At 39.1% G+C, this 12,645-nt stretch overlaps 1 protein-coding gene across 1 annotated transcript in view; it reads left to right on the forward strand.

Moving 5' to 3' along the window:
- Window positions 1–9,976, forward strand: part of LOC150080466 (dietrich's hyaluronidase-like) — a 30,212-nt gene extending 20,236 nt beyond the window's left edge. Inside the window, exons 5-6 of the mRNA XM_090380700.1 lie at window positions 4,419–4,766; window positions 9,842–9,976. Of these exons, the coding sequence (XP_090236826.1) occupies window positions 4,419–4,766; window positions 9,842–9,976 (483 nt within the window). The remainder of the gene's footprint in view (window positions 1–4,418; window positions 4,767–9,841) is intronic.
- Window positions 9,977–12,645: the final 2,669 nt, after the last annotated feature.

Consider the following 12,645-nt stretch of genomic DNA (forward strand, 5'->3'; position numbering starts at 1 on the left):
TATTGTATTACCTCGAATAAGTAATACTTCACCAATGGAGAAGACTGCTACTTTATTCTCAGCGGATACCACCACCCAGACGGCTCCGTTTAAAAGCTTGTTGGCTTCTGCTCGGTGGGTGGGCAAGTACCCTGGTGTTGCAAGCCCACCCGCCGAGCAGAAGCCAACAAGCTTTTAAACGGAGCCGTCTGGGTGGTGGTATCCGCTGAGAATAAAGTAACAGTCTTCTCCACTGGTGAAGTATTACTTATTCGCGGTAATACAATACCATGGCAACTCGTTGTGAAGGCATTCACAATATGAGATATAACCAAAACGATGCCAATTTCATTAATTAATTTAACTACTTTGGTAGATGGTTACGTTAAAATGATGCTTTTGCACTAACCTATATGTTAGCGAAAATAAAGTTTGTTTTTTTTTTTTTTTTTAAAGAAAAGCATTGGAATAATTGAATTTAGAATTAATTTTTAACAATATACTACAAGAGCTATTATTTACATAGCTTATTTCAAAGCTATAGGATTTTCTGCAATTTATTATTTTATTATAATAATTTAATTATAAACTGAGCAACTGGGAGGGAAACTCACTAGACAAGAACACTATGGACTTGACCATCACCAGTGATCCAAATAGCATCATAGGGTTAGGGGTAATCATGAGGTGCTAAGGTGGACAATAACGAGTGAAGTCTCTGTATTTAGTAAGGGCAGTTGTGTCAGGACAGGGGATTACGGCAGTATAAGATGCTACTAAAAAGACAGCCTGCAGAGAAAGAGAAAACAGAAGAAACATTTCAAATTACTGAATAATTTGTAAGCCGTTGTTATGGAAGTTACATAAGCAAATGTCAAGAAACAAACAACGAGGTTATATCTTTACAGAGTAGTGCGGAGTAGTTATTGATAACCCAACTGATAAAATGAATGGCTACTTCGCATCAATCACGACATTAACGAACAATGTTGAAATTTACTGAGAATAACAAGATTGGAAGAGTATATGTTAGCATAAAGCAGTACCCTTTCAAAACGACTTGCATAGGACTCAGATGGTCAAATAAGTTGCAACTGTGGGTTCTAATACTACAAAATGCAAGGTCAGGCAACGCTTAGGAAATAACAACCCAAGTGATTTACACGCTTGGAAAGGCTGAAATAAATGGTGGAGGAAGAAAACGATTTGGGGATTACAATCCATGAACATATGAAGTTATGTTCATGGATTGAACAATATGCGAGATTTAAGATGGCTTATAAACTTCAAAACCAAATACTGTACATTTTCAGGATAAAAGCCTTACGCTGTTACTATAACAGTATTAGCATTAGTAGAGGCATACGATGCAGGAAAGCAAGCTTATGCAGCATCAGCGAAAAAAAAAAAAAAAAAAAAACCCTCCCATTTCACACCTCCATTCGTTCCAAATGCCTGTCCAGCTCAGCCTTAAATTTATTTAGGCTATCAACTTCCACAACAAAAGATGGAAGTTTGTTCCATCAATCAACTACCCGCTGGCTAAAGGAAATTTCCACACATCTATTTTAAAACTGTCTTTCCTCAATTTGAATTTATGCCCCCTCAAGTTCGCAATCTGAGCAAGCAGAATAATCACATCAGAATCCAGCATGTTCAACACATTCAAGGCATTATACACCTCAATCAAATCACCTTGCAGGAGTCTAGTCTCCAGCTGCTGCAATTTGCAAGACTTTACAACTGTCTTTCCTCAATTTGAAACTGTGCCCCCTCAGGTTCTTAACCTGAGCAAGAGGAAGAATCCCATTAGCATTCATCTTGCTCAAAGCATTCAAGGCCTTATACACCTCAATTAGATCACCTTGTTGTGTCTTTGCAAGGAACACCTGCAGGTGATCACCTTGCAGGTGTTCCTTGCAAATTTGCAGAACTTAAGCCTTCTTGGTAAGAGCACCCCTTCGTTTCCCTTACCAATCTTGTTGCCCTTCTTTGTACTCGTTCTAGCAACTTTACATCCTTCCTAAAATGAAGCCTCCAGACCTGTATGCAGTACTGAAGGTGTGGCCTGACCACTGCCTTATACAAGGGGATAATCACCTCCTTATCCTTGCTAGAAAAATTCCTGTATATCATTGACAAGACACCATGAGCTACTCTTGAGACCGTCTGCACTGCTCAGAAAACTTCATATCTGCCTGCACAATTACCCCCAGGTCCTTTTCATTCCTAAATGGAAAACAATCAGGGAAGCTATTAATCTTTTTATTTCAACTAGGGAATATTGTTCAAAGTTTAGAGGTACACAGTTGACGGATAAACTAATAAAAATTAGAAGCATATAAGAAAAATTCATAGGATGATTATTAATTATCAGGGGACATAAAAACCTGTGCATTCTTCCAGAATGGTATCAAAACCTTTTTAATACCATTCCAGAAGAATGCAAAGAATACTTTGCATATGATAACAGAACAAAGGGGATAAACCATATTGGCCCATTAGATATGAATGATACAGCTACTGACGATCCTGTTCACATTCTGAAAAATTGGATAAATATTTTGCATATACATTCACACATGACATTTTTCATAATGGCAATACCAGAAGTATACCATTTATAACTGGAAACTAAATAATTTGTAGATAACTTGGAAAAATGTAGAAGAAAAATTGTTAGAACTAAATAAGGAACACAAGGCTAATGAAATCTATCCAATTATATAGAAAAAAGCAATGAACAAGGAAAGCAAACCATTGGCCATAACCATACAAGTATCCTTGGAATCAGTGGAAGTCTTTACAGACTATAGATATGCAAATATCTCGATAAACAAAGGAGATAGTAGCAGTAGTAGATGCATTTGATGCAAGAAAGCAAGCGTGTATGAGCTTATGTAACAACAGCAAAAAAAAAAAAAAAAAAAAAAAAAAAACAATTTCACACATCCATTCCCTCTAAAAGTTTGTCCAGTTCCTCCTTGAATTTATATAAGCTATCAACTTCCACGACAGATAAAGTTTGTTCCAGCAATCAACTACCCACTGGTTACTCAAGGCAAATTTCTGCACATCTATTCTACAACTGTCTTTCCTCAATATTAATCTGTGCCATCTCAGGTTCATAATCGGAGCAAGTGGAAGAATCCCATCAGAATTGAGAATGCTCAACTCATTCAAGGCCATATATACCTCAATCAGATCGCCTCGCAGGTGCCTAGTCTCCAAACTCTGCAATTTCAGAACTAAAGCTTTTCTTGGTAAGAGGATACCTTCATTCTCCTCAACAATCTTGTTGCCCCTCTCGAGCAACTCCGCATCCTTCCCAAAATGAGGCCTGCAGACCTATACACAGTACTCAAAGCATGGCCTGACCATTGCCTTATACAAAGGGACAATCATGTCTTTTCCTTATTAGCAAAATTCCTGTATATCACTGACAATACCCCATGAGCTACTCTGGCAGCCTGTCTGCACTGCTCAAAAAACTTCATATCTGACTGCACAATTTTGTAGCAGATTAAGGCAAAAGCCTGAGGTTTTTTATGCAGCTGTGATCAAACTAGTAATTTTGAAACTTATACGCCACCTAGCATCTTACTTATTGTGAATATCTCTCATCTCATTACTGGATCGTCAGGTCTTCACTACACGATGCCTATTTACTCACCGACAAGACTCCAATAAGAGCTTGAACAGCGAATTTGAATAATGACATGCAATACTTCTACTCTGGAACAGTGACAGGTGAAGCTAATGGCTTTCGAAATTCAAATGCCAGCTTGGATCAGTACCTACAAGAGGAAACTTCCCTGTACTGCCTACTTCTGTAAAGAGAAGTCGAGAGCCAACGCGGGCCAAGGTACAAGTTCAAGACGAGCCTTCCCTTGTTTTTGTAGAATTTCTTTTCAGATTTTCAAAATGAATTTTATTATATATTATTAATTAAAAATGTAATATTAAGGTCTTGGCCGGGTACTGTAGGTCACTAATTTCCCTCCTCTTCGGGCTGTTTCTGTATTTTAGTTTTAATGAGATCGATATCTCAATCGATAGCATAAATATTGCGCTAATTCTTGACTTTCACCAGTTTATGCCTTTCAACTCTGCGATCGAGATTTAAAAAAATATAATAAAATAAATAAAAAAATCATTATTAGTATACTGTATAAGTAACTCCTGAACATTCTCTAGTTGGAGTATAACGATTCATGCGATATCTGTTCTCTGGATCCCTCCATGTAAGGGTTAATATTCCTTAAGAAATGAAATTCTTAATATATTATTCCATTAGAGAAAAGGTTAATTAGTCAAGATAAGTTGTTAACAGTTAAATTAGATGGATAAAAAAGCGCACTGTCTGTAAATGTATTTCGATTAAAATAATTGTTTTACTGTTACTAGGCTAAATCTCCTTTTTATACATTTTCTTACAGACGGATTTCTATCGTATGTTAGGCCAAGTGGCATCTCTTGGAATGAATGGAGTTGTGATTTGGGGTTCTTCTAGCAGCGTTTCTTCTAAAGAAGCGTGCCGATTGCTAAAGGATTACGTTGTGAATATTTTAGGACCAGCCATCGAAACTGTAAAGTGGAATTCTGATCGTTGTAGTAAAACCATTTGTCATCACAGAGGGAGATGTTCGTGGCCGTCCAACACACTTTCTGCATGGAAGTTAATGATTGAAAATGGCGACAAACCTTTCAATCCCGCTGATATTGTTTGTAAATGTGAAGGAGGATATTCTGGACGCTACTGTAATTCTATACGTTGGATCAACAGGGTATTTTTAAAAAAAAATATATGGATTAAAACGTTTATGATTTAAGTTTTTATTTGTATAAATTACATCCTATGACTTTATAGCTTATAACAAATCGAAGTTTTGTTTTCTTTGAAACCTCGAGGATCTAAAATATTGTTATGTATTGTAATACAATCACAGTAAATAAATTTTTTTTTCTTTAAATTTGATTAAATTACTTTAATCAAAATAGTAAACCAAGTTTCAATACATGATTTAATTTAAATGTTCTAATTTGATTAACCCTTATAATGGATCACTAACAAATAGAATGGGAACAAATAAAAGATAAATACTTTTAAGAACTTCTGAAGATAAAACGATGAGGTGAACAACGGTAAAGAAGTAAAAGCAGCAATGAGGAGAAATATAATAGAGCCATTAAAAGCTGTGGCTGAGATCATGAAGCATTCATTAAGGTGAACAGTAATTGGATATTTAAATTTCAGATTTTAAAAGATAAAATGGTACATATCTGCAGAACTCACAGCAACACTCGTGGGAGTGCGAACACTTGACTGTCAAGTCATTTTAGAAACTTATTAGTCTTCGGGGGATACAAGGTTGCTAGCTTTGGGGGGGGATATAAGGACTAATAGATTAACAGTAGCCACTGGCAGAGGTGAAAGTGATTCTTGCACTGCTTCTATTGGAATGAGCAGCAGCCTGGAAAACAAGATGCAGTGTATTTCAGAACCAGCTGGGAGTCATTGCGGTACAAGTAAACACATGAGTTGTGTTAGGGTAGCTAAAAATAGGAACAGGTGCATATATACTTGCATGTACACCAATGCTAGGAGTTTGGTAAATAAATTTGATGAATTTGGGGTATTGGTCAAAACATCAAAGGCAGATATTGTTGGGATATCAGAGACGTGGTGTCACACAGATATAAGTAATGCGGAACTGGAATTTGGGGAATACAATGTATATAGAAAGGATAGACAGGACAGGAGGGGAGGAGGGGTTATGCTATTAATTAAGAAACACATAAAGTCAAAGGAAGTGAAGCCAGTTGACATCGATGGACAGGGCAGTGTCGAGTCAGTTTGGTGTGACATAAGCATAGGGAAATCAAAATTGAGAGTAGGAGTGTGCTATAGGTCTAATGACTCTGATGAGTATAATAATATATTGTACAGGGAAATAGAGTGGGCCAGTAAATCAGAGAGTCTTATAATGGGGAAATTTTAATTTCCCAGATATTGACTGGAATTTGTGGGGTTTTTTTTGTTTTTTTTTATGAAAACCCCAAACACGAAAGGTGCCAAAATCTATAGTACTTAGTACCGTGCATGGGGTTGAAGGAGAAGTATGGGGGAAGAGGGATGCCGGAAACTTTGCTCTAGAGACTAAACATGGGTTTCACCACTTCAAGCCTCCAATAAGCAAAGTGGTGGTATTTCACCGGTTGATGAAAGTCACCTACACTCGCACATTAGCAAGGCTTTTGTGGATTTATTGAATAATTGTTTTCTACATCAGCATGTTCGGGAGGCAACTAGAGGGAGTAATACTCTTGATTTGATTATCAGTAGTGATTTTTCATGCATTAAGAATCTGCAGATAATGGAATCACTAGGTTGTAGTGATCACAGTGTGCTGAAGTGGGATTTACTCAAAGAGTTAGCTACCATTAGTGGTAGTAGAAGTAGTAGTGCCATGTGATGCAAGAAAGCAAATGTATGAGCTTATGCAGCATCAGCCAAAAAAAAAAAAAAAATCACACCATTCCCTCCAAATGCCTGTCCAGTTCCTCCTTAAATTTATTCAACCTATCAATTTCCACAACGACAGATAGAAGTTTCTTTCAGCAATTAACCACCCGCTGGCTAAAGGCAAATTTCCGCACATCTAATCTACACCTGTCTTTTCTTAACTTGAATTTATGCCCCCTTAGGTTCGTAATCTGAACAAGTGGAAGGATCCCAACAGAATTCAGCGTGCTCAATCCATTCAAGGCCTTATACACCTCAATCAGATCACCGCGCAGGTGCCTAGTCTCCAGTCACTGCAATTTGCAGAACTTAAGCCTCTCTTGATAAGAGGATCCCTTCATTCCCCTCACCAATCTTGTTGCCCTTCTCTGTACACGCTCAAGTAAATTCGACATCCTTCCTAAAATGAGGCCTCCAGACCTGTACGCAGTACTCAAGGCGTGGCCAGACCATTGCCTTATATAGAGGGATAATCACCTCCTTTTCCCTGCTAGCAAAATTCCTATATATCATTGACAAAACCCCATGACCTGCCCTGGCAGCCTGTCTGCATTGCTCAGAAAACTTCATATCTGCCTGCACAATTACTCCCAGGTCTTTTTCATTTTCTACCACCTTACGTGTAGTACCACACTGTTGGTACGTTTCTCTGGGGTTACTTCTACCCATATGCAGTACTTTGCATTTGTCAAGGTTAAACTTCAGTTGCCACTTCTTAGCCCATCTGCCCAAATTATCTAGATCCTGTTGCAGTAGCACACTGCCATTACCGTCATTAACAACCCTGCCAACCTTTGTATCATCAGCAAACTTCGACACTAAGCCTGATATACCTTCATCAATATCATTGATAAATATACAAAACAACAGTGGACCCAACACCGAACCCTGTGGTACTCCAATAATAACATTAGTCCAAGAAGAGCAGCACCCATTGATTACCACGCTCTGTCTTCTCCCACTTAACCATCCTTTTATCCATTGTAGCAACTTACCCTTAATACCATTCTGCTCCAATTTATACAATAGTCATCCATGCGCAACAGTGTCAAAAGCTTTCCTGAAATCCAAATATATGATATCAAAATTATTTTTTGCATCCAGTTCCTTTGTAACCACATCATAATATCCTATCAAATTTGTCAGGCAAGACTTTCGCTTAACAAACCCATGCTGTGTCTGAATTATTGCTGCAGTCTTGTCTAGATGATCCTGCAATGCATCTTTAACCAGCGACTCCATTATTTTACCCGGAACAGAAGTTAAATTGACTGGCCTGTAATTACTCATGTCACCCTTCGATCCCCCTTTGTGAATTGGGGATACATTTGCACATCTCCAGTCCGTGGGAACCTCCCCTGAGTCCAAGGATGCTCTCATAATTATGGCTAAGGGTTTGCTTAGTTGCTTTGCCGCCTCCTTTATTATAACTGGATAGATCCCATTCACCCCAGTTGCTTTTCTTACGTTTAACTTCAACAGTTTCTCTTCCACTTTGCTCTCAGTTATTACGAAATCATTAAGTATCCTGCTACAATTTGATAATCTTCTAACATTTTCAAACCTTAATAATTCCTCACGTGTGAATGTAGATGCAAAATACTCATTCAGTTTGTTTGCTATCTGAGCAGGATCATCAACAGTCGAACCATCGATGTCAAGTGGACCAATCTGATTCATCCCCTTCCTTTTAGAGTTTATATAAGTAAATAAACCCTTGCTGTTTTTCTTAGCATCTTTTGCCAAGGATTTCTCGTAATCTGCCTTCGCCTGCCTAACCTCCTTTGTAACTTGGTTACAGATCAACTTGTAGCTATCATAGGCTTCTGAGTCGCTTGATAATTTATATGCATTCCATGCATTTTTCTTCTCTGTTACGAGTCTCATTAGTTCATTTGACAACCATTTAGGCCTAAACCTTGAACAATATGGTTTTGTTAAGGGCAGGTCTTTCCTGACCAATTTGATTGGATACTATGATGTAGTCACAAAAGAACTGGATGCAGGGAATAACTTTGATATTATATATTTGGATCTTAGAAAGGCTTTTGGTACTGTTGCACATGGAAGACTGCTGCACAAATTGGAGCAGTGTGGCATTGGAGGCAAATTGCTGCTATGGATAAGGGGATGGTTGAGTTGCAGAAGACAGAGAGTGGTAATCAGTGGACACTGCTCAACGTGGACTAATGTTATTAGTGGGGTTCCTCAGGGTTCAGTGTTGGGTCCGTTGTTGTTTTCGGTGTTTATGAATGATATTGATGATGGGATATCAAGTTAAATGTCCATGTTTGCAAATGATACAAAGGTTGGCAGGGTTGTTAAGGACACTACTGACGCTATGCTGCTGCAACAGGATCTGGAAAGGTTGAACAGATGGGCTGAGAGGTGGCAAATGAAGTTTAACATTGACAAATGTAAAGTACTACACATGGGAAACAGCAACCCCAGAGCAACGTATCAACTCTGTGGTACTACACTGACAGTGGTAGAGAATGACAGGGACCTGGGGGTAATTGTGCAGGCAGATATGAAGTTCTCTGAACAGTGCAGACGGGCTGCAAGAGTAGCTCATGGTGTATTGTCAATGATATACAGAAATTTTTCTAGCAGGGATAAGGAGGTGATTATTCCCTTGTATAAGACAATGGTCAGGTCACACCTTAAGTAGTGTATACAGGTCTGGAGGCCTAATTTCAAGAAGGATGTAGAGCTGCTGGAACGAGTACAGAGAAGGGCAACAAGATTAGTGAATGGAACAAGGGGTTGCTCTTACGAAGAAAGGTTTAGTTTTGCAAATTACAGTGTCTGGAGACTGGCACCGGCGAGGTCATCTGGTTGAGGTGTATAAAGCCTTAAATGGTTTGAGCATGCTCAATGCCGATGGGATTCTACCTCTTGCTCAGAACAATCACCTGAGAGGGCATAAATTCAGATTGAGGAAAGACAGATGTAGGATAGATATGTGCGGAAATTTGCCTTTAGCCAGCGGGTAGTTGGTTGGTGGAAAAGACTTCAATCCATTGTTGTGGAAGTTGATAGCCTAAATAAATTTTAGGCTCAGCTGGACAGGTATTTCGAACGAAAAGAGGGGTGAAGTGCAAGTTTTTTTTTTTTTTTTTTGGCTGATGCTGCATAGGCTTGCTTTCTTGCATCATATGCTAATGCCAGTCATCACTAGTTATCGCAGATGATGCTCTACTTTCGCTTGCGATGATGTCGGGAACAAGAATAAATCAGCGAACATTATTTGATTACGACTATCTTCTTTAAATACTTATAACCCGAAATGTTTTTCATATAAATACATCTTACTTATAAACTGTTAACTTATAGCATGTTATTTCCGAAATATGCACATTAGCCCATGAACAACTAGAAGAAGAGATTGTAAACTTCAAGGGAGGTATGATCAGGCTTGAAAACCGGGCATCGCCGACAAAAGCACTCTTGATAGTAACTGAAGGCTAATCTGGACTTCCGTGTCACCAGGATGTAGTTTGCAATTTAAGGTTCAACTGCAATTATTACTTAAGTTTGCTATTTAAGTAATAGCTGATACAAAGTTTGCTTTTCTAGGTGATCAGTGGGATTTTGTGATTGAACATTTGGGGTATATACATAGTGATTGGGGACGCGGGGCTACCGGTCGTTACCAACAACTGCGTCATAAAAATCCTTGTGAAGTACACATTACTCTAAAAGCGAGACAAAAGCCTGTTGTATGTGAGTAGTATTATGTTGGGTTCTGTTGCTGTGGTCTGGCGTTTGGCCGCAGAACCCATAATGGGACCCCACGTTGCTCGCACACATCGCTAGGAGGTAAGCAAGGCTGACCGTTATTCTCTGGACCTGCCATATAATTATCTGAGCATTCAGTGACAGGACCTATATATAACAAAAAAAAAAAAAAAAAAAAAAACACACATAAGTCAAGTCGGGGGGATAGTAAGAAATATTAGCAGAGACATATGATGCAAGAAAAAAAATTCATTTATACTCCGGCACGACAACAAAGTCAGTAGAGTTTACAATAAATCGTCAATACAAATATGTATCGTATTTAGTAGTCACAGGCTTGAATCCCGGTCCACTCAAGGAACGCATGCTATGCACTCTCGCTCCTGACCACTCGGCTACGCCAGAAAGCAAGCTTATACTGCATCAGCCAAAAAAACACCACCCTTCCCATTTCGCCCGTCCATTCTCTCCAAATTTTGTCTAGTTCTGTCCCGAATTTATTTAAGCTGCCCACTTCTACGACATATGGAAGTTTGTTCTAAAAATCAACCACCCGCAGGCTAAAGGCAAATTTCCGCACAACTATTCTACAATTGTCTTTCCTCAATTTGAATTTATGTCCCCTCAGGCGATTAATCTGGGCAAAAGGAAGAATCCCATCTGCACTGGGCTTGCACAAACCATTCAAGGCCTTATACGCCTCAAACAGATCACCTCGCAGGTACCTAATCTCCAAACACTGCAATTTGCAAAACTTAAGCCTTTCTCCCTAAGAGAAACTCTTTGCTCCATTCACTAATCTTATTGCCTTCTTTGTGCTTGTTCCAGCAGCTCTACATCCTTTCTAAAATTGGGTCTACAGACCTGTATACAGTACTCAAGGTGTGACTTGACCATTGCCGTATGCAAGGCGATAATCACCTCCTTATATTGCGGCGTAGAGGAAGGCATTCGCAAAAATCCTCCTTGTGAATAAAATTTTACAATAGTTTTCCTTTTATTTGTTGTGATTAAGTATAGATTTTTTAAAGTCGCCAAATCTATACAATTGCAGGAGAGATCAGAAAGATCAGGGACTGACTAATGTTTGGGAAGCATTAGTTAAGGCAGATGATGTACGAAAGCAAGCTTACAGAATCAGCCAAAAAAAAAAAAAAAAAAACCTTCCCGTTCCACCCATCCATTCACTCTGTCTCTAGTTCAGCCTTGAATTTTTTAAGTTGTCGACTTCCACAAAGACAACTGGAAGTTTGGTCCAGTAATCAACCACGTGCTGGCTAAAGGCAAATTCCCGCATATCTATTCTACAACTCTTTCCTCAATTTGAATTTATGCTCCAGCAGGTGCAGAATCTGAGCAAGAGGCAGAATACCATCAGCATTGAGCATGCTCACACCATTCAAGGCCTTATAGACCTCAATAAAATCACCTCACAGATGCCTAGTCTCCAGGCTATGCAATTTGCCTTTCTTGGTAACAGCAACCATTTGTTCCACTGACCAATCATGTTGCCCTTCTCTGTACTCGTTCTAACAGCTAACCCCGGGGACTCACATCTGGTGAGTATGGGCTTGGCACACCCAGGGTCCTGAGCTGGATATCATCATTCTTCTCTTTCTTGGTGATTCCCTTCTACTTTTGACTCTCTCTCTCTCTCTCACAGGGTTACTCGGGAACTTTTTTTTTTCCTGGTGCAGCATAAGCCTCAGGCTTCCTTGCATCATATGGATATTAATAATAATAATAATAACAACTTTCCTAAAATGAGGCCTGCAGACCTGTATGCAGTATTCAAGTTGTGGCCTTATACAAGGGGATAATCACCTCCTTATCGCTGCTAGCAAAATTCGTATATATCATTGCCAAGACCCATGAGCTACTCTTGTAGCCTGTCTGCACTGCTCAGAAAACTTCATATCTGACTGCACAATTAACCTGAGGTCTATTTCATTCTCCACTACCCTGAGTGTAGTACTGCACAGTTGGTATGATACTCTGGGGATTACTGCTACTCATATACAGCACTTTGCATTTGCAAAGTTGTGGCCTTAAGTTAAACCTGCAAAGTTAAACGTCAGTTGACACCTCTCAACCCATCTACTCAACTTTTTCAGATCCTGTTGCAGTAACGTACCGTCCTTACTATCATTAACAATCCTACCAACCTTCGTATCGTCTGCAAACTTGGACATTCAGCCTCATGTACCTTCATCAGTATCATTGAGAAATACAGAAAACAACAATGGGTCCAAGATGGACTCTTAGGGTATACCAATTATTCCACAAAGAGCAGTATCCATTGATTACCACTCTGTCTTCTCCTACTCAATCCTCCCTTTATCCATAGCAGCAACTTGCCCTTACTGCCATACTGCTCCAACTTGTACAGTAGTCTTCCA

The sequence above is a fragment of the Mastigoproctus giganteus genome, chromosome 9 (assembly GCF_048544385.1).
Source record: "Mastigoproctus giganteus isolate SK-2022 chromosome 9, ASM4854438v1, whole genome shotgun sequence".
NCBI classification, from domain to species: Eukaryota; Metazoa; Arthropoda; class Arachnida; order Uropygi; family Thelyphonidae; genus Mastigoproctus; species Mastigoproctus giganteus.